The sequence below is a fragment of the Lissotriton helveticus genome, chromosome 5_1 (genome assembly GCF_964261635.1).
Source record: "Lissotriton helveticus chromosome 5_1, aLisHel1.1, whole genome shotgun sequence".
NCBI lineage: Eukaryota > Metazoa > Chordata > Amphibia > Caudata > Salamandridae > Lissotriton > Lissotriton helveticus.
In genome coordinates, this window is record NC_136065.1 from 157,156,207 (window position 1) to 157,180,930 (window position 24,724).

Sequence of the window (24,724 nt, forward strand, 5' to 3'; positions counted from 1 at the left end):
AATATCGCTGAAAACTCAGCGATATTCATGCATTACCGAGCTAATGCTCTTAGCCATGTTATCCACCTCCCATTGCATAACATGGCTAAGAACTGCTCAGGGCAGCTGTTACTTTTTGGAGATATTCGCGCTTATCTCGAATATTTCCAAAAGTTGATAATAGGAGATAGCGATGTTAGCGACTGTTTCCAGTCGCTAACATCTTGGCATGCCCACTTTGCATGTCATTAGTGATAAATATCACTCACATGCAAAGTGGGGCCCAAGATGGTCGCTATCTCCTACTAGCCGTCGCTAACTGGTGTTAGCAACAGCTAGGTAATACAGATATAATTTTATCTCCGCGAAGCGGAGCGCTATTACAGATATATATCTTGTTTTTGAACGTTAATTTCTCAAAATGCACTGAAGCACATATATTGAGACCTAGCAAAGGCACATCGGGCTACCAGTCCCTAATATTTTACCAAGTTTCGTGCAAATCCATTCAGCCGTTCGATTATTATTATTATTTATTTTTTTTGCCCCGCGGGGCCCTTTTTAAACCTCCACATCAAACCTAGGGGGTCAGCGAGGATCTACTATGCCCCCTTATGGTCATTTGCCCCTTCGCTTTGGCCTCCTCTTGTCTCTCGATCCTACCGAGAGACAAGATGGCGGCCGCTACGTACTGTTTGGAATGTTTACAGACACCGGAGAGCCAATCAGCTTCGCTTCGCAAAGCTCCGTAACGCGAAAAGTACGCGAAGCGGTGCGCTGTTACAGATATATATCTTTTTTTGAACGTTAATTTCTCAAAATCCACTGAAGCACATATATTGAGACCTAGCAAAGGCACATCGGGCTACCAGTCCCTACAATTTTGCCAAGTTTCGTGCAAATCCATTCAGCCGTTCGATTATTATTATTATTATTTTTTTTTTGCCCCGCGGGGCCCTTTTAAAACCTCCACATCAAACCTAGGGGGTCAGCGAGGATCTACTATTCCCCCTTATGGTCATTTGCCCCTTCGCTTTGGCCTCCTCTTGTCTCTCGATCCTACCGAGAGACAAGATGGCGGCCGCTACGGACTGTTTGGAATGTTGACAGACGCCGGAGAACCAATCAGCTTCGCTTCACAAAGCTCCGTTGCGCGCAAAGTACGCGTCCTGCCCGGTCCGCTGTTACAGATATATATCTTTTTTTAAACGTTAATTTCTCAAAATCCACTGGAGCACATATATTGAGACCTACAAAAGGCACATCGGGCTACCAGTCCCTACAATTTTGCCAAGTTTCGTGCAAATCCATTCAGCCGTTCGGGCTAAAAGTGAGGCCAACCGCCCTATGGAAAACTCAATGTTAAAAACACGTTTTGGGACCCCCCTTTTTTCTCGGCCCCCCCTTGACGAACCCCCCCCAAATTTTCAAGGGCTGCTCAGAAACAAAATGTGCCATTTTCCTGAAAATTTCAGCCAATTCCGTCCACAAACGCCAAAGTTATTAGACATAGAATTTTCAAAAATCCCATAGAGAAAAAATCCTAACTATATATACCTACTGGCGACCGCCAGTAGGTAATATATATATATATATATATATAAGGAGTGTTTCTCTTGCCATTTGACCATCTGTTGCTGAATAAATCCACGACTACTGCACTTGAAAACCGTATGGTCTCCGTTATTGCCGTGCCGAGGTACGCTGTGTGTAAGCACGGCTTTGATGTATATATATATATATATATATAAAAAATAAAGCTGTGTCTGACCTGCATCTTCCTTGCGGCCTCTGTTCTTTTTCATGGAAAAGGAATCTCGCTACATTTTCTGGGCTTGCCAGCAGCCCAGTCCAGATGGCCCTGCAGCGCAAGTGAACCCGAGGCCAAACTGGCACACCGCTGCTTGCAGCACATTCATCAACCAGGGGACTGGTATCCTCGGGCTCCGCCATGATCGTCAGGGGATAGTGAGTTGAACTAGGTATTCTACCTTAACAGGGTGATCTGTCTCGCATTTGACAGCCCCTTCTCATGTTTCCTCAAAACGCATCGGGCTGCTGCGGCATGCAAGGAGATGCGGCAAGGTCACTGCTTGTTTCGATGGCTCCGTGACCCACTCGACTCACCTGAAGCCTGCACTGCAGAAACCGAGCCCATCCTTCCACACCACCAGCCCGGGATACCATGATGTGGCATGCTGGGAATTGGAGTTCACTGTCGACACACGCGGACTCTGATTGGTGCACAGATTTTGAAGGAAGGAGGGACACAAGTGCGGCAATTATTTAAATCAGATTGAGAACATTAGAGCGGACCTTAGCAGCTGACGGCGCTGAAGAAGGCACAACTGCCGAAATGCATTCGCCAGAGCTGGGACCCTTAAAATAAAGCTGTGTCTGACCTGCATCTTTCTTGCGGCCTCTGTTCTTTTTCATGGAAAAGGAATCTCGCTATATATATATATATATATATATATATATATATATATATATATATATATATATATATATATATATATATATATATATATATATATATATAGCAAACTAGGACACTTTAACCACTGCTCTGCCGCTGTATCTTTCCCACACCTCACAAATAAATGTCATGATAGAACAAAAATGCTAAAACACTTTAGGCACTTGTGACCTCTCTTGGTGACTAACCCTCAGTTATTAGGATAGAAACAAAATACCAAACTGAATCAGAGAGCAGAAATGTCCCTGAGACATGTACGCTATTGCAAAATCTTGTTTTTTGGTCGGGTCTTTGCTGGGCACTTAGATTTAAGTACAGTGCCAAGCGAGGCAAGAGAACACAGCAATGCTGTTAAAATTTTTGTTTTTTTTTGTTTTTTTGTTTTTTACAAATTAACTATTCTGCTTCTTTTTGTAAATTTGTGACATTACAACTTAAAATTAGTGTGGAATTGCAAATATGGGGGCTGGTCCAGATTCACCTACGGTCATAACAGCTCTAAATACCTTGACCTAGATAATAGTTGAAAAGGGCAGACATGGTACCCTGCCTCGCGGTAGTGACTTGAGGTTTGCTTTTCAATTAACTAAGCTTGGCGCTCTCCCTTACATATCTCCAAGAAGGGCCTCTAATCTGAATAATACCAAAGTTGACAGACCCTTGCACTCTTCAGAAGCTGCTGTGTACAGTTTTATACGAAATCAACTTAATGCTACAAAACCGAACGTGTTGGTACAACTGCGAATGCATGTGCGAATAAACCATGGTTTTATGAGAGGAGCTGTTAAGAGCAAGGGCCCCTTGCATTACTGCTTGGGTGGCATGTATTTCAAGCTTTAGATTCGACTCATCCCGTAAACTCAGGATTAGCAAGGCTCAGTGCTCAGCACAGGGTCTGTTCTGATCCCGCCTTTTGTATGGTGGGAGTAAGCCTCTGAATCTTGCATCCTTTTGTTTTAAAACGTTATTTAATTATGGGCTGCCTGTACATCATTTTACACAGTTAGGTAAGGCATTATGGGTGACTCTCTTAAATGCTCTCCTGACCCCACGAACCCAGCTATGTACAATGCAGTATACACATTCGGTTCTCTAATTCATATATTTTGCACCATTTGCTTGAACTCAAGAGCCATGATTTCTACAGAACGGCACACCAAACAATGAACCAACCAGAAACTTGCAGTCAGCAAAAGCTTTATGCAGCCTTGGTGTGCACTCCAGTTTTGAACACCTTGGGTACTTTTGGTATTACTGAATATCACTTATTGCATAAATTGTGCAGGAGTACAAGGAGCATTCCCTCTCTTTCTTGGGGCTTAACCACTCAGAAATGAGGGTAGGCATTTGCACTCCATCCACATTACAGACGCAGAGGCAAAGAAGCTGTCGGGAGGACCATCGATTGTACCCCACAGACTAATCTCCACATAGTAAGTGGAGCACCACCAGTTTGCACCCACGGGGTGCTCCTTAGGAGGGTTGCCCCAGAGTCCCAGGGAACCCCAAGCATCCCTCCGCTGGCTGATGCAGTCACACGCTGCACCCTCCTTGAACCTGAGGCCGGGCCCGCCAACTGCAATGGAAACTGAGCCGGTGGTTTCAAAGTGCTGCTTCTCTCCCTTAGTCAGAGATACAGCAGTTAATTCTCTCCTTCCTCTGATGTGTCTTGTATGAGGCTGTACAATTATGCCTCTTTCTTCCCGACCATTGGGATTGCAGGCTTCTGTTTCCTGGTGGTCTCTGTCCTCCTATATTCTCTACAACCTATGCTTGCTGGTCAATGGTTGTTGGTTCCCCAGTTGTAGCCCAACCTTTAGGTGGCATCACTGAGGATGGGATTGTCTGTTGGTCACACTGGACAGCTTGCTCTTTAGTATGCTGGACTGCATCACTAACCAACAGGGTGGATACGTAAAAAGGCCAACGTACGCCCAAAGGCAGCTTGGCACGGAGACTAACCCAACAGCACAGAGAGCAGGCGCGTCAATGGATGAGATAAGTATGGCCTCAACACCGGTTCGGCTTCAGGCTAAGGTGCTCCAGTGTTCTTTCCTGTCTCATCCCTGGTTCTCTACAGGATGTTGTCTTCCATAGAATGCCTGGTGCATTGTCCCTCTATTCCACGGGGATGTATGACGGTACCACGCGTTCTTTTACAACGCGTACCGTTACAACGCTACTTTTACCACGCAAGTCGTTACCACGACTTGCGTGGAGGGGCGCTGGATAGTAAATTTTTTAATTTACTATTCCAACTCCAGTCCCCGTGGACTCTAGGGAAGGAGTTGGATAGTAAATTAAACAATTTACTATCCTGGAGCGCCCCCCAGCGCAAGTCGTGGTAACGACTTGCGTGGTAAAAGTAGCGTGGTAACGGTACCGCGTTGTAAAAAATGCGTGGTAACCGTTGCATACCATTCCACGGTAATGTTGAATGGTCTCTGTTCACAACAGACAGCAGTTTTAGAGCATCAAATGTGTCTATGGTGACCCATCTGTACCACCTCCACCCGGATCTTAGCTGGGTGTCCTTCCCATGCTCCAGAAATCAGCACCCGAGCAAAACCTGCAACGCCATGGTTCTCATGGAAGGGGGGATTCGACTGTGTTACTCTGCCTGCGGTATGTTTCGGTACCAAGTACCTCGGGTCCCACACTTTTGGGTACCTGGGAGGTCGTTACAACACATCCGCGACAGACACCATCTTGGCCATCCCTGGGCTCAAGCACTGCTCGATCCCAAAAGGTATCAAAAGGCGCAGCAGAGAACAAATTAAACAAGACACAGAACTTTTCCCCCTACACATACCATGTTGTGCAAAAAGTGGAAAAGTGTAACAAAGGGAGGTTGGGGATGGAATGGATGGAGAAGGGTTTGGCGAAGAGAGGGCAAAAGCATAAAACAAGTCAATCAATGCAACCTCTCCATGCATCAGCCTTGCTGCAAACCAAGCTACCTGGAGGAGGCAGCAGCTCGAACTTTCACACAGAAGAGACAACTTCTTTGTAAGCCTTTCTATGCTTTTGATTCCACGAGAGGATCACAAAACACTATGGGAAAAAAAGATTAGCAAGGAGATGGCTTGTATTACTGCAGTGACACATGCTCCCTCAACAGAAGTAGCCCCTGGTAGCATTTATGAAGCATTCTTTCTGTTGAACTAAATTAAAAACCAAGAAAATATGGCATCACTCACCGAGCTGGGGTTCAATCCCATGTTCGCCTCAATGTAAGTCTCTGTCTTTGGCTCCACGGCGAGCTCGGCTTCCAAAATCTTCTCCACCGGCATTTCTTCGTTGGCACCACTCGTGGACTCCACCTCATTCTCGCCTCGCTCTTTCCCCCGCTGCCGCTCCTCCTGAACAGCTGCATCAAACAAAGAGAAAGATGGCGTGAGCAGCAGTGGTCAGACACCTACTGAGCACAGCAGTTCATCACAGGAAGCGACAGGACCTACAGTACAGAGGAGTGAGTCAATAAGAGCCAAAGGACCCATAGAATCAAACAGCAACTCATGTGACATCAACAAAACAGAGCAGTGAATGGAGAGCAAGTCAGTCACACACAGAGCAATCCAGCATGTCATTGGCTACCTAGGCACCCACAGGACTATCTGGCATGCTATTGGCTGCCTAGACACCTAGAGGGTAATACGGCACCTTGTTGGCTGGCTAGGCATTGAGAGGGCAATACAGCATCTCATTGGCTGCCTAGGCACCTAGATGGCAATCCGGCATCTTACTGGCTGCCAAGGCACCTATCACACCCACAGTGCTATCCAGCATGTCACTGGCTGACTAGGCAACTAGAGAGCAGAGGAGTAAGTCTGGGTTCTATAAGCACCTCCAGGAGCTGGAGTCAAGAACAGACTGGGCACCTACAAAGCAGAGTAGTGAGTCAAATGAAGCACAACCATTAACAGAGCTGGGGGTCAAGTACAGGCAGGCCCAGCACACACCGAGCTCAGCTGTGAGTTAAGGGTGGTCCTGGCGCTAATAAATATCAGAAGTGAGTTACATAGCGACCCGGGACCTACAGTTCTATTCGAACAAGTGTTCAATTTGTGCAGTTGAGTCGCAATTTATCTCTTTCTTTCTAAGTTCCCCAGTCTCAGGACTCATAAAGAACTGTGGTCCAAGCCTGCTTCAGGTCTGGTTCCCTGCCGAACAAAGGAAAACATATCGATAAACTGCAGCACATCAGCCATCTCTTGGCGCCGCCTTCCTGCATGATGGCAAACATATTGAAAAGCATTGATAACGATGCCTGTGTCCCATGACACAGATCCGACCCATCTAAGAATATTCCAACCCAGTGACCCTGCTCAAACACGTCCCTTGCCGTTAGGCCTAAGGGTGGAGGGGGCGAATGGTGGCCGACATCTCTCTTTGGCTGGAGTGACATTCTGGATTCTCTCTGTGGTCTAGAGTGTGGAATATGAAATGTGTGGGTAACAGGGACACTCTGATGCGAGGGCGCCCCAAACCTTTAAGGAGACCCTCAACCTTTCAGGAGGGGGTCCCATTTAGTCAAAGGAAAATGCATATCTGTGAGATATGGGAGTCTAAGGGGGTTTCTTCACATTCTGCAGGGGGGCCCCATCTTTTTTTTTCAGGCCACTTTGGGGTAACAGGAAAAGACACATCTTAACCCTGGCATTTGGTACATTCAAGTGGCTCATTCATCTCCTATGCCGCTCCGTCCTCTATTTCCATTGCCTTAAAAAATGGCTTGTGCATGCAGATATTTACAAAGGCGGCCACCAATAGCATGGAGATGTGTCATCAAAGGGTTTAATAGGGATACCGGCTACAATGCATAACATGTAAAACTCTACCAGGGTGAACACAGCAGCCACATCCCGCTTCTACAGACCCAATCAGGTTGAACCACACCTGCTGTGCCATTAAGTTACCCCAAACCAGGTTCCAGACCTAGGGCCAGATGTAGGTAGGCTTTTACCGGTCGGTAACGGCCGAATTCGGCCGTTACCGACCGGTAAAAGGAATTTGAGATGTAGGGGGCAGATATTTACAGAATCGGTAAATTTACCGATTCTGTAAATTACCGAATCGGTATTTTTACCGATTCGGTAATTTTGAGATGTAGGTGGGACTCTACTGAGTCCCACAAGCCTTACCGAATCGGTATTTTACCATCGGTATTTTACCATCAAATTCAATTTGATGTTAAAATACCGATTCCGGTGTGCATGCACATGCACACCTGTGCCATATGACAGGCAGACCTGCCCTTCAAAGCCCATAGGAATGAATGGGCATTACCGGTCGGTATTTACCGAATCGGTAAATACCGACTTTTACCGATTCGGTAAATCCACATCTGGATTTACCTACATCTCCCTCCTTATATTTTACCGATTCATAAATACCGAATCTGTAAAATTCGGTATTTATGAGTCGGTAAAATATATTTACCTACATCTGGCCCCTAGTTCGACCAATGATATTAATAATTTCACAACCACAAACAGCCCTTGTCGGAGAGAGGCTGCTTGCTCCAGTTTAGGGAAGCTGACCAGCACATGCCTCCAAAAAAGTAGACATTGAAAAAAAAAAATTACGAGGAAAGATGTCAAATGTAAGAAATAATTAAGTCGATTACTTCCCAGACTTTCTGTCCCTTCTCACACTCTCCAAAAAAGACTAATGTACTTTCACACTGGGCAAGCAAACCAGAGCTGGAAGTGGGCAGGGCGCTGGCATGCCGCCAGATGGTACAGAACATCCTGACCCTGCACCACTGCTGGCACTGCAGGCCAACGCTCAGGACACAGCTCTGCTCCAGTTTCCTCCTCACTGGGAAGAGTTCAGCAAGAATCAACGACGAAAACAATTACTGTTGTGTTGCTAATAGTGTTAATAGTACCGTTGTTCTTATTAATTATGTTTACAATAGTGTTATAAGAAGAAAGTAAGAAAAAGATGCAGAAAGTCAAAGAATAGTGAAAAAAGGATGCTAGTTATATAAAAGCTTCGACAGTGCTCACTTCTGCGGGTCAAATTGCATTAAAATTCACCAAAAATGCTCTAAAAGTATAGGATCCCCCACACCTGTATTTTTTCTGTGCAATGGTGACTTTAACTAATATTTGATGACAAAATTAGTGGGGCTTCGGGGCCATCAATTCAATTGCCCAACCGGGTAAGAACAGCAGTTTAAGGATATATAGGAACATTAATTCGGTATGATTAATGAAAACATGTTTTAGTCGGGCTTTATTTTGCACACAATGTCTAGACCGGATATTGGTGCAATTTTCTAATGGGGGCATTAGTCCAAAAACTAACACAGGCCAAAAACTGTACCGCTGTGGTCTGAGAACAGCGGCAGTGTTATTCCTCGTTTGCCTCCCAGAGCAGGGCTGCACTGCGCCCTGTATCGGTTGTGCGTTTCGCACCATGTCACAATCAGGGCTCGAGTCGGGGTACCACGCGGGTGGACGGGGTCCCCCCACTTATTTTACCGGGTGGACGCCGTCCCCCCTGTCAAACAGATGGACTTCACTATTTGGCCTCTCTCGGACGAGATCGGAGCTCACAGCACGCTGCTCGCGCGCTGACTTCTCAGATGCAATCGCATCTAAGGGGTAGGCGAGGGGAGGCAATGAGCCCGATGGTGCAAGCCACCTTTCGTGACGTCACTTCCTGTTGTGACGTCACTTCCGGTGACAGTGTCTCCCCCCACTTCTTTTTTAGGACTTGTGCCCTGGTCACAATACTAGTGAGCCTTGGTGTGTGTTTGAACTTTTGTAACTGCCCAGTGCAATGGTTCATCATCCCTGGCAGCTAGCGCTCTGTCTCAATTCTGCACCGAAATAATGAGAAAACATATTTTCAGTTGTAAACTGCTGTACAAAGTTAGCCTTACACTGACAGACGGGTACAGGACATGTGCAGGTCCCACAGGTATATTCTGGGATGGTTAGCCTAGGTACAGGCTGCTTATCTACTACTGCCTTCATTTTCTGTTGACTTTTGGTAATTATGGGCACATGGGCACTGGTGGGCAGCACTTAGTCCCTTGTAATGCATCTTGAATGCAGGCACGCGTTAAGTAGACCCACATGTTTTTACATTTCCAGCAGAAGTGAACAGATCACTGCTGCACTTGCAACCATTTTTTAACCAAGCATTTGCAATGCAATAGGTCTCGCATTGGCGAGAGTTTAAGCTATTTGCATTGTGAATGACAATGCTTTTTATTTATGTGCTTTGAAAACCTGCAAGCGTTTCCAATAGTGTAACTGTTTGATTCACATGTGAAAACTAATATAAACCCCGTTCAGCTATTTTAACCCCTTCCATGCTGGTGACGAACCCCAGCCGTCGCGCTCTGCGGCGCTCGTGTGCTGATGACGGCTGGGGTTCGTCACGGCCCGCCCTGTTCTTTTGTTTACCGCACAGCGGCGGAAACAGCCCAGCATGGAAGGGGTTAAGGAAGTGTACTTTTTTATTCACATCATAACAAGTTGTAACTTGTAACAAGCATTGACAAGGACATAAGATATAATTTCTGAAAAGTGTATATAGAAAATGTTTTTACTAACCTTTACTAAAAGGCTAAGCAGGTATAGCAGGTGCCGCAGCAGTGCAGGCTTTTCTAACACAATTCAAAGTTGATTTGTTTAATGGGAGTGTGAGTATGTATGTGTGTGAGTGACAGAGTACACATGTACTAAATACTGCAAGATATATTGTGAGAATGAGTGTGAAAGTGTGTAAAACGGTATGTGAGAGAATGGGTGTCTGAGAGAGAATGTTCATGTGTGTGAGTGCATTTTTGTGTGTGAGTGTATGTATGTTATTCTTACAAGTGTGCTGCTGGTCTGGCATACTGGAGGTTTTTCTTGCCTTACGGACAAGGGCACTAATGGCATATGGATCAAAGGTATTACCCGTGGCAAAATGCAGGCCCTGACATCCTGCACATATTTCTTGGCATAAGAGACTTTGTACTCGTTTTTCAGGGGAGTGCAGATGGCAAGATTCTGATCCCTGTATACTGGAGGTAATTTGTGCACGCAACCCTTGACTACTGGGTGGAGTATCCATTACATAATTCTGGCACTGGCTTATTGTGAGCAATCCATGGCACAAGGGGCACACCCACAAAACAAAATATCCACCTTGGCATAGTGAGAGTTTTTTCTTTTACTTATGACATAATAGGATCTACTTCTCGCAAAGGCCAGGCTTCCCTGGCACACCATGAAAGTACTGGGATATTTCAGGGTCAATGGTGTTTAGCAAATTTGGCCACATTTTCGAAAACTTGTCGGGGGTGAAGCCCACTTTGGCAGAAAACCACCTACAAAAAAGTGTGTTTACTCGTTGTGCTGGCTGGAATTCAGGAGAAGTATCACACCCACCACTTATAAAGATCTTTATCCAGCCTGGTGAGCAGAATTGCAGGGTGTAGAGGGCAGTAAAAGAGTCAAGTGTACACTGTGACTGCAGAAAGGAGGAGCTAGGTATTTGGCAGTGAAATAATAGCACTGTCTAATCTTAAAATGGCTATAATTGTTTGCATTTCAAAAGTGGCTCGGCGTGTCACTTGCTTCTCCTACCTGTAATGTTTCCTGATGTATAGTCAAAATTGGGCCATGTGGTCCAGGCTATTTCAATAACTCTGAATCTGCCTCCCATGGCTGCCAATAGCTGGTTGTGTGTGGGCTGCTGCAGTGGGCTGCTGCAGTGGGGGAGGGCAAACTGACACTGATGGTTAGTGCAGGAGTAAGGATTGGCGTGAGGTTGTTGGTGCTTCAGCAACTGGCCTGCCCATCGGAGCACTGGGATGGGAGGGCAGAACAAACGACGTGTTCTGCACAGCCCAAATGTAAATGGGAAAGAAACAAAAGATGCACAGACGCCTTTGCAGCATTACGTAGATACCACGGCCATTTTGAAGGAGAGAATATCCTTACTGAGAAGCTCTATCCAATAGGATTAGCCTATGAATAAAAACATAATCCAATCTGTGGTTAATGCACATAGTGAGCATGTCATGACACTTCAGAAATATTATTAGCCAGTATTATTACAGCATGGTAGAGGAGTCCTCTGATTGCAAACTGCCACATCATTACCTATTCGTAGGTGACTAAACTACCCTCAGGAGCCAACAGCAGTATGACAAGCACTATTTCTCGGCGGCAGCACACATCTTCTGCCCAACCAAATACTCTACTCAATGTTACCAACATCTGGTAGGAAACAAAACCCCTTCTCTAATGTGTGCTTTTCAAGATTCTTTATCTCACTCTTTGAGGCTCCTTTTTGTCTTTGCTTTATCCCTTTGGCACAAATTGTCCACCTTTCTCGCCCTCTTTTCTCCCCTTTTGTATTTTTCTCTCACTTGTTCTGGAACAAACTTTAATGAGTACAGGCCCCCAAAAATGAGAGCAGGTGGGTGCTACTTGCAAGCATCACCTCAAATTAAGCACTGCCACTAAGCCAAATATTTCAAGAACTGTACATAAGAGCTGCCACACCCATGAATATTTTGCAACATCCCACTGAGTAAACTAACATTGTACCTTCAGTCAACAATGGGTGAGGAGGATTTTTCTGGATTTGTAATGATAAACAACATTTCTAGCCACAAAACTAATCAGTGAATGGCAAAAGGGTGTTTAGATTACTTTGCGAAAACGTATGTGCTTAGGATTGAAATCGGTAAACACTGTTTTTTAGCTGTCACTGCACTCAACTGTGAGTAGCCTAGGAACAGTGTCAAATCTTCAAAAACATGGCACTTGTAGAGCGCACAGCTACTTCCGAAGAGGCGTCCAGGCGCTAGTGGTAGAGGTCAGAAAAAGGCAACGAATAATAGCCAAAGGCTTAAGTACCCTCTAGAGAGGAGTCAAGAAGCAGAGTTTTAAGATTCTTTAAGATGACAGATTCAGGGGGGCTTCTCCGCAAACTGAGAAGAGCATTCCACAGTTTGGAAGTGAGAAAGAAAAGACCTGCTATCTCTTCTAGCCTTACGAATGCGAGGCAGCTGAAACTGGTTGAGGTTATTAGAGCTCAGGAATCTGACTTGACTATAGGGCTTAAATCTCCTCCTAATATAGAGGGGACCATTTTGCCTAAATCAAAAATGAAAGCCTTAAATTGGATCCTTCTGTTGACTGGGAGCCAGTGAAGATGGCGTAGGTGGCATGAACCGAAACTCGTGGAGGAATCTTCAAGATTAAGCGAGCAATGGAGTTCTGAATCGTTTGTAAGAGTTGAATTAGGTCTGCTGGCAAACCTAATTCTGTCAGCCCTTCAATATTATTGGAAATGGGGCAAGAGTAGGAGGTGCAATGTATGATTTCCACCCCACCCCCGTCATTGTCCACCTGGTCAATGTGCTTTATTAAGAAATCAGGAGGGAAAGCCAAATATTAGCAGCCGAACAATCTTTAAGCCATATTTCTGCTAAGAACATCAAGGTCCAGTCGTTCTCAGCACGTAAGTTAAAAACACCAAAGGCATGTCGGGTAGGAGGCATGTCGGGTAGGGATCGACAGTTAATAAGGCAAAGAGAAAAGGAAACGCAGGAGGGAAGAAAAACCATAGCACTGGCCCCACTAAGAGGGGTAGTTCCCCCGCCCCTACCAGAGGTCGAGCTAGACTTATGCGAATGGTCAAGGGAGAAATCACAAAGGGGCATTTGTTCCACTCACTTATCAACAGGTGCCAGATCACACAAATATTTGAAGGAAGCGGTACACATGAATCTTGTTGCATATTAAACACCACAAAACCAAGCAATGATATTTATTGGTAAGAATTCATGAAAAGCGACAACGTGCACTATTTATATGCAAAATGGTATGCTGAAAATTGACTTTTTTAATGAATTGTAAGACAGAGTGTGGCAATTTTCTCAACTATTAGGTGAGCAACATATGCAGGAGTTGGCCTAAAGGCCTCGAATCTGGGGAACTGGGTTTGAGTCTCGGCAATGACGCTAAACATCCTGTGATTCTGGGCAAATCACGTAATCTCCCTGTGCCTAACAAAAATGAATGTGTCCTCATGTAACGCAACTGGTGCTATGTAAAGCGCTCTGATACCCGATTCGGGTCAAGTTAGCGCTATATAAAACTCTGTAAAATAAATATAATAAATAAAACTCAGCAACTCTACCTTTGAATTCCCCCGTAACAGAGCATGGTGGCAGGTCTTACCGGCAGCAAGGCTGGCGCTGGTCGCGATCCGGACAGGCGCAGACAGACTTGCCTTTGGCATGCCAGCAGTGTGCCCGCTGCGCGCGTCCGCGGCATACTTTAGCTTAAATAGTTATTGGGACCGTGATTCAAAAACCCTGAAATTGATGTCTCCAAGTGGAATCGCGGTCACAATCCGGAATCGTATGGTGTGTAGCACAGAGTGCAATCAAAATAGTATTACAGGTCAGTAAAAGTGTCCAGAAAGTAAAATAATGAGGACTTTTTGAGAAGATTCGCCCCAGAAGTGCAAATGTAAATGTAATTATGAAACAGTCATTAAGCAGTACATAAAAACGTTAAAATAGCAGAGAGCTAAGCGCTGCGCGTCTGCAGCATACTGCAGCTTAAATAGTTATGGGGATTGCGATTCAAAAACACTGGAGTGCACCAAAACCTGAAAATGGCGCGCAGAAGCGCATCGCGCGCAGCACAGAGTGCAATCAAAACAGTATTGCAGGTCAGTTATATCCTAATACCAGGTTTGTCGAATATGCTTCAGTTGTACAGCTTGTCACTTCATTTTCTCATACTGACTTTGATAGCTCCGATCCCATTTCTGGAAATGCTTGTCCAGCCCCACGGCCAGATGTGTTTGCCCACCTCGAATTTAGGTCTAGTTGTGCCCCTGATGGACAGACATCCCCACTACTGCTCCCTCCACAGGCATATTTCTCGCTACTCCGACACATATCTTGTAGCATTTCTTATATTGTGATGCAAAAAACCAACGATGGCATGTGGAATGTGGACTTCCGGTTTAAACTGACACGTGTAATGCGGTGGACGTCGGCAGGTCTGGCCAAGCACTTCCTTAAAAAATAAGCAAAATAACAAAGCCACAAAATATTTGAAGAGGCTTGAAAGAATCAACTTCATTATTGTAGTAGCCACTCTTGCACTGCAGTTCTCCATCACCATAGTGTATCTCTGCCCACATAGTGCTGCTACAAAGTAGATCCATCTGAAAACGTCACACTGGCATGCTTTATTTCAGGATGGGATTAATGCTGCGTTTGCTGCCAACGGGATGATGCAAGCAACACTGGTAAATGATTCATATCATCTGTTGAGATCAAGATGGTGCACAGCATGTTTACAGGATTTCGGGGTACTTCGTGGTGACCTTAGTTATAGAGGAGTATGCTGAGGGGACTTTGGTGTGCCTCATGGTGACCTCAGTGTAACTGAGTATGTTGACCTCATGGTGACCTTAGCTATAAATGGTTTGTTTACATGGGGTTGATATAAACTACATTGATATCAAGTTAATAGTAGGCTGTCATACCTTTGGATGGCTTAAGAAATGATTGTCTATGCGCACAGCTTTTCATTTAATATTGATACTGTCTGTGCTGCAGTAAGACTCCCAATGTGTTCATGATAGTGACACAGGGTATGTCTTCTTATGCTTTTTTTTTAAAACAGAGTTTCATATAGCGCGAACTTGACCCAAAGGTATCAGAGCGCTTTACATGAGCACCAGTTGCGTTACATGTGGATACATTCATTTTTGTTAGGCACGGGGGATTACGTGGTGTGCCCAGAATCAAAGGATGTTGCGCGTCCTTGCCGAGACTCGAACCCGGTTCTCCAGATTTGAGGTAGACCGCCCTAGCCATTAGGCCACATCCTCTCCCATACGCTGAAAAGAGATGATGCCTAATCGGGTCTGACAAACAGCAAGTTTACGAAAAGTCATTCAATATTACATTCACATAATGTGAGAAGGGTGTATTTTGACACAAGGTCGATTTAAACTGTGTTGGCATGACCTGGCATGGTGCTTACGCAAGAGTGATGTACAAAACGACTGGCAGTGCTTGAAGACCTACGGTTTGACACAGAGTACGCATGTTGATGTAGGGATGGTGTCAAGCATTATATTGTTGATGCAAGATAAGGAAGAATCTATTCTCAGCGCTTACCTTAGGCTGACAATACTGTTGATGTTAGGCTGATACAGCACAGGTTACCGGAAGGCTGGCATTTAATTAGGATATTATTAAAGTAACAGATGGCGCGGGGGCGTTCACAAGCGTTGGAACTTTAGTTATAGGTAGAAAAAGAAACTGATTTAAAATGTGGACTAAAAACACCTTTTTTAATTTATAAAGTAGCTTTTTTAGGGAAACTATATTAAGATCAGCGCGATATTAATAAATGAACGTGTCATTTTATTATAACCAGGGTATGCTGTCTGGAAACTGCTACACCTAGGACCTAGATACCTTTGAAGACTAATAAAAAAATTCTGGTACAGGGCTGGATGTTTTTCAAACAAAAAATGTCAAACAAAACGTATATGTGATGTATAAGGTACAACTTCGATTAAACATTTAAAGAGACAGCTCAATATTTTACCAACGCACAAATCCTGCACATTTGTATAGCAACACCTACGTCAGGCTTCTCCAACGAGTAGATTGCAAGCTCTCTAGCTACATACAAGTAGCTCTCTTGTGTTCAGCCCACTCTACTGAATTAGATATTTTTCCTTTGCTAAATTAATTCTATGCATCCCAGCATTAAGAGCCTATATTTGAGACATAAATGTGCACATTTTCAGACGTCATAAGCTGATGTTTGGAGAAATATGGTTTAGTTTCCTAAATATATTTAAAGCTCAATGTTTGAGTGCTATATTATGCAGTACTGGGGAGACCTGTTTCTATTATTACCTAGGTGCCAGGGGCTTTTGCAGCTATGGTTGTCACATGTTAACCATGTATCTTTCATATTGATAAAGCTATGTTTCTTTTTACATTACTGCTGGCAACCCTGCCTGATGCACTGAGGTGATGTGATCCCTGCTGGTAATCTTGAAAGGGGCGCCCAATGATATAATCTTGTCTCATATGCTCATTATTACAACACAAATAATATTAGTAGCTCAAAATGATTTTCATTGAACATAAGTAGCTCTTATTACAGAAAAGGTTGGAGACCACTGATCTATGGGCCGTAGTATCAGATCGAGGAGCAAAAACTCAGAATGGCAATTCTAGTGACTGTTAGTATGGAAAACAGTCTCAAGAGGTAATTTTCTGAGTAGCAAAATGTCAGCGCAATCGTACAATAACTTGTCCGAACAGGCACATATCACCGTGACACTCCTCTCTTTAAAAGGCTACGTTGTTTGGACATGTGCCACTTCAGCAATGAAACTTGACTACAGGACTATGGAGTGCCAAATGTGCAGATCCATTTCTCAGAGCAGCACAACCTGTAAACTATGTCATGGGGCTACTACTAGGCGGGAAACAGAGAAGCTGAAAACACCAGTGGGATTAACAAGCAATCACCTTTAATTTTACAGATCTTCCAAGAACTCACAGACACAGAACTCCTGAAATATTCTCGTTGTATCTCGCAATAAGACTGCAACCAGTTACTGACCTACCTCATGAATATTAAAGAGGTAGGTCGTACTGCGACCCACTCCGATACCTATTGGGACTTCTGTCCGTTTGCAATATTCCATCACTGGTCGCTGTTTGCGGCTAGTTTCTGCGACCTGTCTTATAGTACACCTGGCCCTCAGTCTCTGGAGACTTGAACACTACATGTGTCACCACGTTTCTCACCAAATTTGAGCCTCTCTTAATCCCTGCTCATATATTTCTGTGATTCTCAGTTGCGGCCAGTCTTGATAATAAGCATTTGTTGGTCCGTTTGAGTTGCCATGCAGTGCTCTGAAGTGGTCACAAGCAACATATTAGCAGTTCTATGCAAGGAATGCATGAAATCGAAATTTGTTGCAGAAGTTCCACCAGACATGAGTTTGCGCGCTCCACATTCTAACCTAGGTGCCTGTTTCTCATGCCCAAGCGCCCATGCCCACTGTCCGCAACGGCCGCAATGCATCATGTATGGGTTTAATTTAACAAAAAAATCAATATATATATACACACAGAGCTCCCACTCTATAAGGTTGTTTTGAGGGCTTTATTTGACTTGTGTTCAACAAATTATTTTAAGCTGAGGGGTGGTGGGTGGGGGCAGCTTTACACAGCCGGCTGGGTGTGAAACAAACAGCCTTATAAAGAAGGAGGCACTGACCTTAATGTTCTCTGCTTCATCAATGAGCAATGCATCGCTGCATGGCAGCGGCATGGAAAGAGTTAAATTGGAATACCTTGATCCTCATGCCTTCCCAGATGTCTTGTGTGCCGGGATGGATGGGGTTCCATCCCTGTAACAGAGTAAAATAAAAATAAAAAATAAAAAAATGCGTTATATTCTGATAATTTTAAATGTGATTCAAATGTCTTATATTATCACAATACATGAGGGAAGGCAGAGGAAGGTAAAAGGGGCTCGGTTCTGTGCTAGCCCACTCTCTGAAACAAGGTACATTTCATAATCTTTGTACCCAGCAAGGTCAATGCCAGTGAAAAGGGATCTCAGGTTTTTGTGATGCTGGGAATGTTGGTTTCCAAGAACAAGAGACCAGCCCTGTAGAAAGCAGAGGCTAAAACAGTAAGATGTAAGCAATCTATTGTGTACATAAGTGCCTGACCCCCATCCCCTGCCAACTCCCAAACCACTTGGACAATCAAGGTCAAGAAATGCCAGATTACATCTTACCACCACCAGTACCGGCAGACCGCTGCCCCTCGGGGCTTTATCAAAAATGCAAATAATTCACATCATACACTAACTACACTATCTATTATAAGCTTGAGGAAGACAAAAAATACATGCTCTCTCTGATCTTAACAATTATTATCTGAAAAGTTGCAATCACAAGGTTCCCGCTCAAAAACTTCTGGAAAGAGAGGGGCAAACTTAGAGAATTAGCTAGTTCCAGCAGGATGCACGAACATACTGAGTCTTGGTAAGGACCACTCTCTCTGTAATGAAGACAGCTCCCATATATTTACGGGTAATGTGTTGCTGCCCATCTTCTCAAACTGTATTTGCTGCCCACCTGGCGCTTAGGATAGAAAAGGTGCCATAATGTCAGGGTGAACTGCAACTGCACACATGCCTTCACCCAGGTATGCTACGAGTCCCTGCTGACTGATGCGTAGCAGGATGCACTGCGAGGGGTTTAAGTGTTTATGTTGCAGGTAATCCCATATTCTCCATGTACATGGTGTCTTCTGATCGTAGAAGGATAAAAGGGCTGAAATAAAGTTTGCCACCAGCACTAAGGGAATTAGGCAGATCAAAACACTTTTACGTATCTTAAAATTCAAATATTCAAATTATGAACATTTAATTCGTAGAACCTCGGATAAAGCCATTTTCAAATCTAAGACAAATACACATAAAAAAGGTGTGCATGTTTTATTCTGGAAACATGGCTGCAGCTACAAGATAAATTCAAATTTAGGCGGTGGGGCTTAAAGAGGACTTTCCGATTTTTAGGTGCAGACATGTGCGCTCACGTAATGAGGCGTGCACACAGACATCATCACACATGCATGCACTTTTGAAGAATGAACAAAAGACAGTGGGAGACCCAACATTTTTCAAAGGAGAGTCTGAGTGGCTTTGTCAATGCTTGTTTTGGCATATTACTGTGGAATGCCATTATTTGGGTGGATTTGAAAAATCCGAAATTTCAGCTGAATTAAGAAGCAGGATAGCTCAGTGAGTTGAATGTTAACCACTGACACAAGCTTTGACCTCCATGTCCTAAGTTCGAATCCCTACAAGGCTGACTCAGCCTTCCATTCTTCTGCAGGACAGTAATTGAGTACCACAAACTAGGTAATAGTAACATCTGGTATTTTTTTTTGTTTCTTTTACAGCACATAGAAACAGCAGATTTGTGTGAAGCACTATTAAAAAAACAAGTTATTACAGTATTTGGATCAAAACTTTCGTATGGCCTTCCCTCTTGTAAAACAGTACCCATAGCCTACATCCTTTCGCCCCTTTTGTTGTCTAAGTGCCTTTCTTGGCTTCATGTACCCCCTGGCTGCCAGACAGTGGATCAAGTGAGGCCACTCACTAGCATTTCATGAGCGGGGGGGGGGCGGGGGGGAGGGGGTGTTGGGTGGCGCAGCACAGCCCCTGCTACCTGACAACGTTTGACACTTTCTGTCCTACAGCGGACACTTCTTCCTTCCACTATTAAGGACTGCAGAGTACATTGCAAAGTGTGGAATCTTTTATGGCAAATGTCTGGCCTCTGCACCCCTGCTTTATGTCCTATGAACTTGCAGGTTAGGTCTTCCAAATCCTGCCTGGAAGATGCTGCTATATTTATGTATTTATTTTGCTTTATCTGAATGCTTATTGCAAACAGCAGCGCTGTTGGTCACCAATTACTACTTATCCCCTGTCTATGCACTCTTAGGTTGGGGCTGAGGAGATGTGTGTGTGTTGGGGGGGGGGATATAAAAAAAATAGGATCATGCACTGTGTTCAAGCTGGGAGGGCGGGATAAGGCCCATGGTCGCCGTGGCTTACAGCTCAGTCTCTAGCGCATTTATTGTCCCAAACTGATATTTTCTTGTCGGTGCCTGACCCTTTAATGGAGGGTCAGGCTCTCTTTATTCCTCACCATTCGTGATGTTGCTTCCACGGTCCTCCTGCTTTTAGCAAATTAAGACAATTTGTAAGTGCTATTTTATGTAGAGAAATCTTTGCCAAATGTTTTGCCTCTGGGATGTAAAAAAAAAAGCAATGGTTCTCAATATTAAAAAATGTATTGAAACGGTCAGATAATCGCTTCATTGTTGGCGCATTTCACATTCTCTGGCTCACCAGCTGACCACGTGACTTCCAGTAGTCTCAAGGTTTGCATCAAATAGCATCCAGGCCACAAAAATGTTGGCCGACCGAAGTGCCCAATTAAACTTCCCACTAAATCAATGCAGATTAGGCAAAAGTAAACACAACAGCAAGGCCCCGTTAGAAGACATCTGTTACTGGTATTCTTCATGTGGTCTCTAACCTCCTGGAGAAGCTGTCCCCTCTGAGTACAAGTATGTGGATGACATATTTTTATTTTATTTATTTATTTTAAAAGTTTTATATAGCGCGAACATGACCCATGGGAGTATCAGAGCGCTTTACAGATTGGCAATATGTAGGGCTAAGCAGGCTACAAAGCAAGGGAGCGCTGCAAAAGAGAGGGTGGAGCACGGGTTACATACATGCTGGGCAGGGAAGAGTAGAGGGGGAGGGAAGAGTAGAGGGGGAGGGAAGAGTAGAGGGGGAGGGAAGAGTAGAGAGGGAGGGAGAAAGCGAGAGTTGTGGCATGGAACCAAAATGGTGAGATTAGAAGATACAGTGAGTGAGCAGACGTGCACCGATATGCAAGCCTATGGAGGGAGAGGGGGGGTCTTCATGGGAGGTCCAACAGCCGGAAGTTTGCAAAGTCCTTCATTTTTCCAAAAATGTACGTTAACATACTGAGAATTTAAGGTCACTCCAATGCCTGTTACCAATCTGGGCTGCGGTCCACCAACAATCCAGTGAGTCAAAGAATCTAAAAAGACCAGCTACCATACACTCAAGGCAGCGGTTCTTAACTCCAACTGAGCAATTTCTATGACACCAGCCGCCTCCAGAAAATACACAAAAATACAGAAACAAGTATCCATCAAACCAATACACAAATCATGTGTGGCAACTGTTATTTTCATTCACAAAAAATATATATAAAATCGAAATTTTAATTTCAATGGCAAGGTTAAAGATGCCGATATTTGGTTTTATTTATAAAAGTGAACGCAATATGCCTGAGTCTAACATACAGCTTTGCTCCTTGTGCAGTGTAACTTTTTGTTGGGCGCATATCCGTGCTTCAATCGAGGCCACCAATCTACTATACTAAGTTTTGTTTGTTGTACTTGCGCTGCTCCCAGGAATCAAGCTAAGGATACCAGCTTAATTTTTATTTTTCAAATTCTAATTACTTCACATTTACAGGGTGTCTTAAAAAGTTACATTTTACTTTGTTTTATGTCTTTGTATACTTTATTAGTCACCTAAAATTAGTAAATGTTCTAAGCAGTCGCAGTTCTCTTGAGTAGGTGCGGACGAACCACAGAGGTCTGTAGACCCCAGGCCCCTCATAATCAAGCTTTGTCATTTCCAAAGTTGCATCATACAGGGCGACACACGCAGGTGATGGCGGAACATCACTGAGAGATTTTCGACTTCTGACTAATCCCATTGAACTACTTCGAAGTGGGGCTGCCAAAAGAGGAAAGGCTGGGGCAGCTTGCCATGGGAAATTTATAATTACCCCTTTATAAGTGCTCCTCGTCCTAGTCATTACTAAGTGAGCTGGCTCCGCCCACAGGAGCATAGCTTCGGGGGTGGGGGGTTTGGGGTGCTACACCCCCCTAATAAATGTACTTTGTAATAAATAGTTGGGAACAAGTGGTTTCAGTTGGGTACTGTGAGGTGTCTGTGGGATTTCACATAGGATTTTTATATGTACATGGACTAAAACACACACACACTCTTCCTCTCTGTTTTGAAGTTCTTAAAAAATGTTGGTTATTTTACAAAATATTTTGTTTTAAGTACAGATGACAATCCACATTCGTCTCCCTTTCCACTGCCCCTTAAGCCACTCTCATGCGCCCTGCTTGTTGCATAATGTATTTTAACATTAAATGCCAGTGTGATTGTTGGAAAACCTGAAGCTCACCCCCCACCATCTCCCAATCTTACTGACCAAACTACATCCCTGTCCGCTCCAGGACACTGGGTCCACCCCCAGACAGCCCCTTGACAAGCATTCAAAGCTTTGAGTCTTCTATTTTATAATAATATAAAAAGGCCCCTCCTTTTATCCAATCTGTTTTTTCTGTTGATTAAGCTGCGTTCTTGTCGGCATTCCTGGTTTCATGCTGCATGTATGACCATAGCATGAAATTCGGCTGGCTCCAGGAGTCTTTTACTTCCAAATCTTATCTCGTGCCATGAGAGTTCGGAGCCAAGAAATGCTAAATAAATAAGCCATTTTGTGGAATGGCTTGAACTGCAAAATGTAGCACAGAAAGAGAGCTACACAACAGCACAGTACAGAGCCAAAGACTGGCCCTGGAGGGGAGAAAGAATTCATCTCAATATCCAGAGTGCCGTTGGGGGCTTTAATAAAGGAGGCAGTTAATGATGCAATGATGGAACTGCCAGATAAGAGACAAAAATTAGACGGGGACATAGCTGAGGATTTTGTCTCATTTGAGGGAAGTAATAACATTCCAGGAGAAGCCACAACAATATGAAGAAAACGTTTTTGTACAATACACAAACAGAAAGCCTTCATTCTATGACGTGTGTTAAGAGTATATTAATCAGAGTGGACAGATCAGGTAACATTTTCAAGGTTCCTAGCCAAAAAATATACTTTAGAAGGAGTTGAGGATGATTTCTCCCAAATACTTAAAGTTGTGGGCTTTTTCTTCTACTTTGGCCTCGGAAGAAGGGTCCTTGACTGATGCAGTGGAGAGAAAGGAGGAAGGTACCTTTAAAAGGAATATGCAGCATCACATCTCTCCCTAAGCACTACCACGTATATGGCTTAAGTTTCACAAGCACTACTAAAGGGCTTCAAAATGTCATACAACTGTATGTAAGAGAAACGACCTTCTCATCAAGATAGAAATATTAGCACTATTCTTGCCGGATACTGCATTTGACACATCATGGGGGGGGCATTGGCAGCAAGGAGAAGTGTGGCTCAATGGTTAGAGCAGGCAGACCTTGATGCAGAGCTCTGGCCAGGGACCAGGGTTCGATTCTCGCCTCGGTGGGTCTCCGGCTCAATAATTCCCCTGACTGGATATTCTCGCCTCAGTGCCTGTTCTGATCATGGGTCCCACGCTGCAACTCTGGGCAATAGCTTGCTTAGTCTCCACAACGGCCCCAAAAGCGCTGGGATGCCTGGCTGCACCTGGGGGGGTGCCCAGGAGTGGACATTTCCCAGGAAAGCCAGGAAGGGTTCCTAAGCGGTATACGGACAGCGCCGGGACACCTCCGGTGGAGGTAGCTGTGCGCTTTACAAATTCCGACATTTACATTTACATTTAACAGGAGGCTTGGTAGCGTGGCGAAGATTGTTATGGCTGAATCTCTGGAGAACAGATCAAACTAAGAGGTCTATATGGCACAGAATAGACCGATATGGTCCAAAAATAGGCTGAAGAGAAGAAGATGCGTCATCCCTTTTGGGTTCCTACAGGGAGGTATTTTTTCCAGAAGAAACCAGGTCACTATTGGTAGAACAGAGAGTCCCTTTCGAGGCAAAGTCTGTGGCAGGGGATGGGGGGTGCTCTTTCTGTCAAAACTCAGCCTCAACCGGTAATCCCCAGCAAGGATTCTAGTCCTCACTATAAGGAGAGGGTAGTGGGTAAAGGATAAAACAGTTCTATCCAAATGACAGGCATTAATAAAGGATGGAGAGCAAGAACAGGTGGACACAGACAGAATCAACGCAATCACCAATTGGAAAAGGGTAAAAGCAATTTGGTATGCTCTCCAAACATTTGCAATTCACTTAAAAGAAGAGTTGGCCCTGACCAAGAAAGACAATCAGTGAAAAGATATGAAACAGACAAGAGGGTAGATGAAACAAAGCTTTAGCGGGAATTGCAGCAGCAAGTTTTACTTGGGCAGAAACGTATCTAGCAACCTTGAAAGTGATGTATATTCCCAGAATTCAAAACAGTCAGGCAGACACGCTTTCGCAACTTGCCAATGTCAGTGTCTTATCACCGGACTCCGATCATTTTTAGGTGATAGTAGAGGTGTTTGTCAGTCCATGGATTGACCAGTTTGCTTCGTTGAGCAATGCTCCTCTCCCTCAGTTTTGTTCAGTGATATGCTATCAGGTGGTGTGGGTGGTGGACGCACTGCCAGTTCCCTGGCTGAACGGGATACTATATGTGTTTCCTCTCCTGCCAAAGTACTACAGAAGATCCGGGTTGAGACGGTGCAAGTAGTTTTGGTTGCTCCGTTCTGGCCTCAAAGTCCAGGGTTTCCACTCCTGGGGCAACTCGCATTGGGAATTTGTTACCACCTTCTGTTCAGTCCTCCTTCTCTGCAA

The 24,724-nt window shown here is 44.4% G+C and overlaps 1 protein-coding gene across 6 annotated transcripts in view; it reads right to left on the reverse strand.

Moving 5' to 3' along the window:
* Window positions 1–24,724, reverse strand: part of RXRA (retinoid X receptor alpha) — a 468,131-nt gene that overhangs the window by 35,690 nt on the left and 407,717 nt on the right. For 4 of the 6 annotated variants that reach the window (XM_078641941.1, XM_078641944.1, XM_078641939.1 and 1 more), the window contains 2 exons: window positions 17,840–17,896; window positions 5,659–5,828 (listed from right to left, as the gene is read on the reverse strand). In XM_078641941.1, the coding sequence (XP_078498067.1) occupies window positions 5,659–5,828; window positions 17,840–17,896 (227 nt within the window). The remainder of the gene's footprint in view (window positions 1–5,658; window positions 5,829–17,839; window positions 17,897–24,724) is intronic. The other 2 variants (XM_078641942.1, XM_078641943.1) reach the window with 1 other exon arrangement.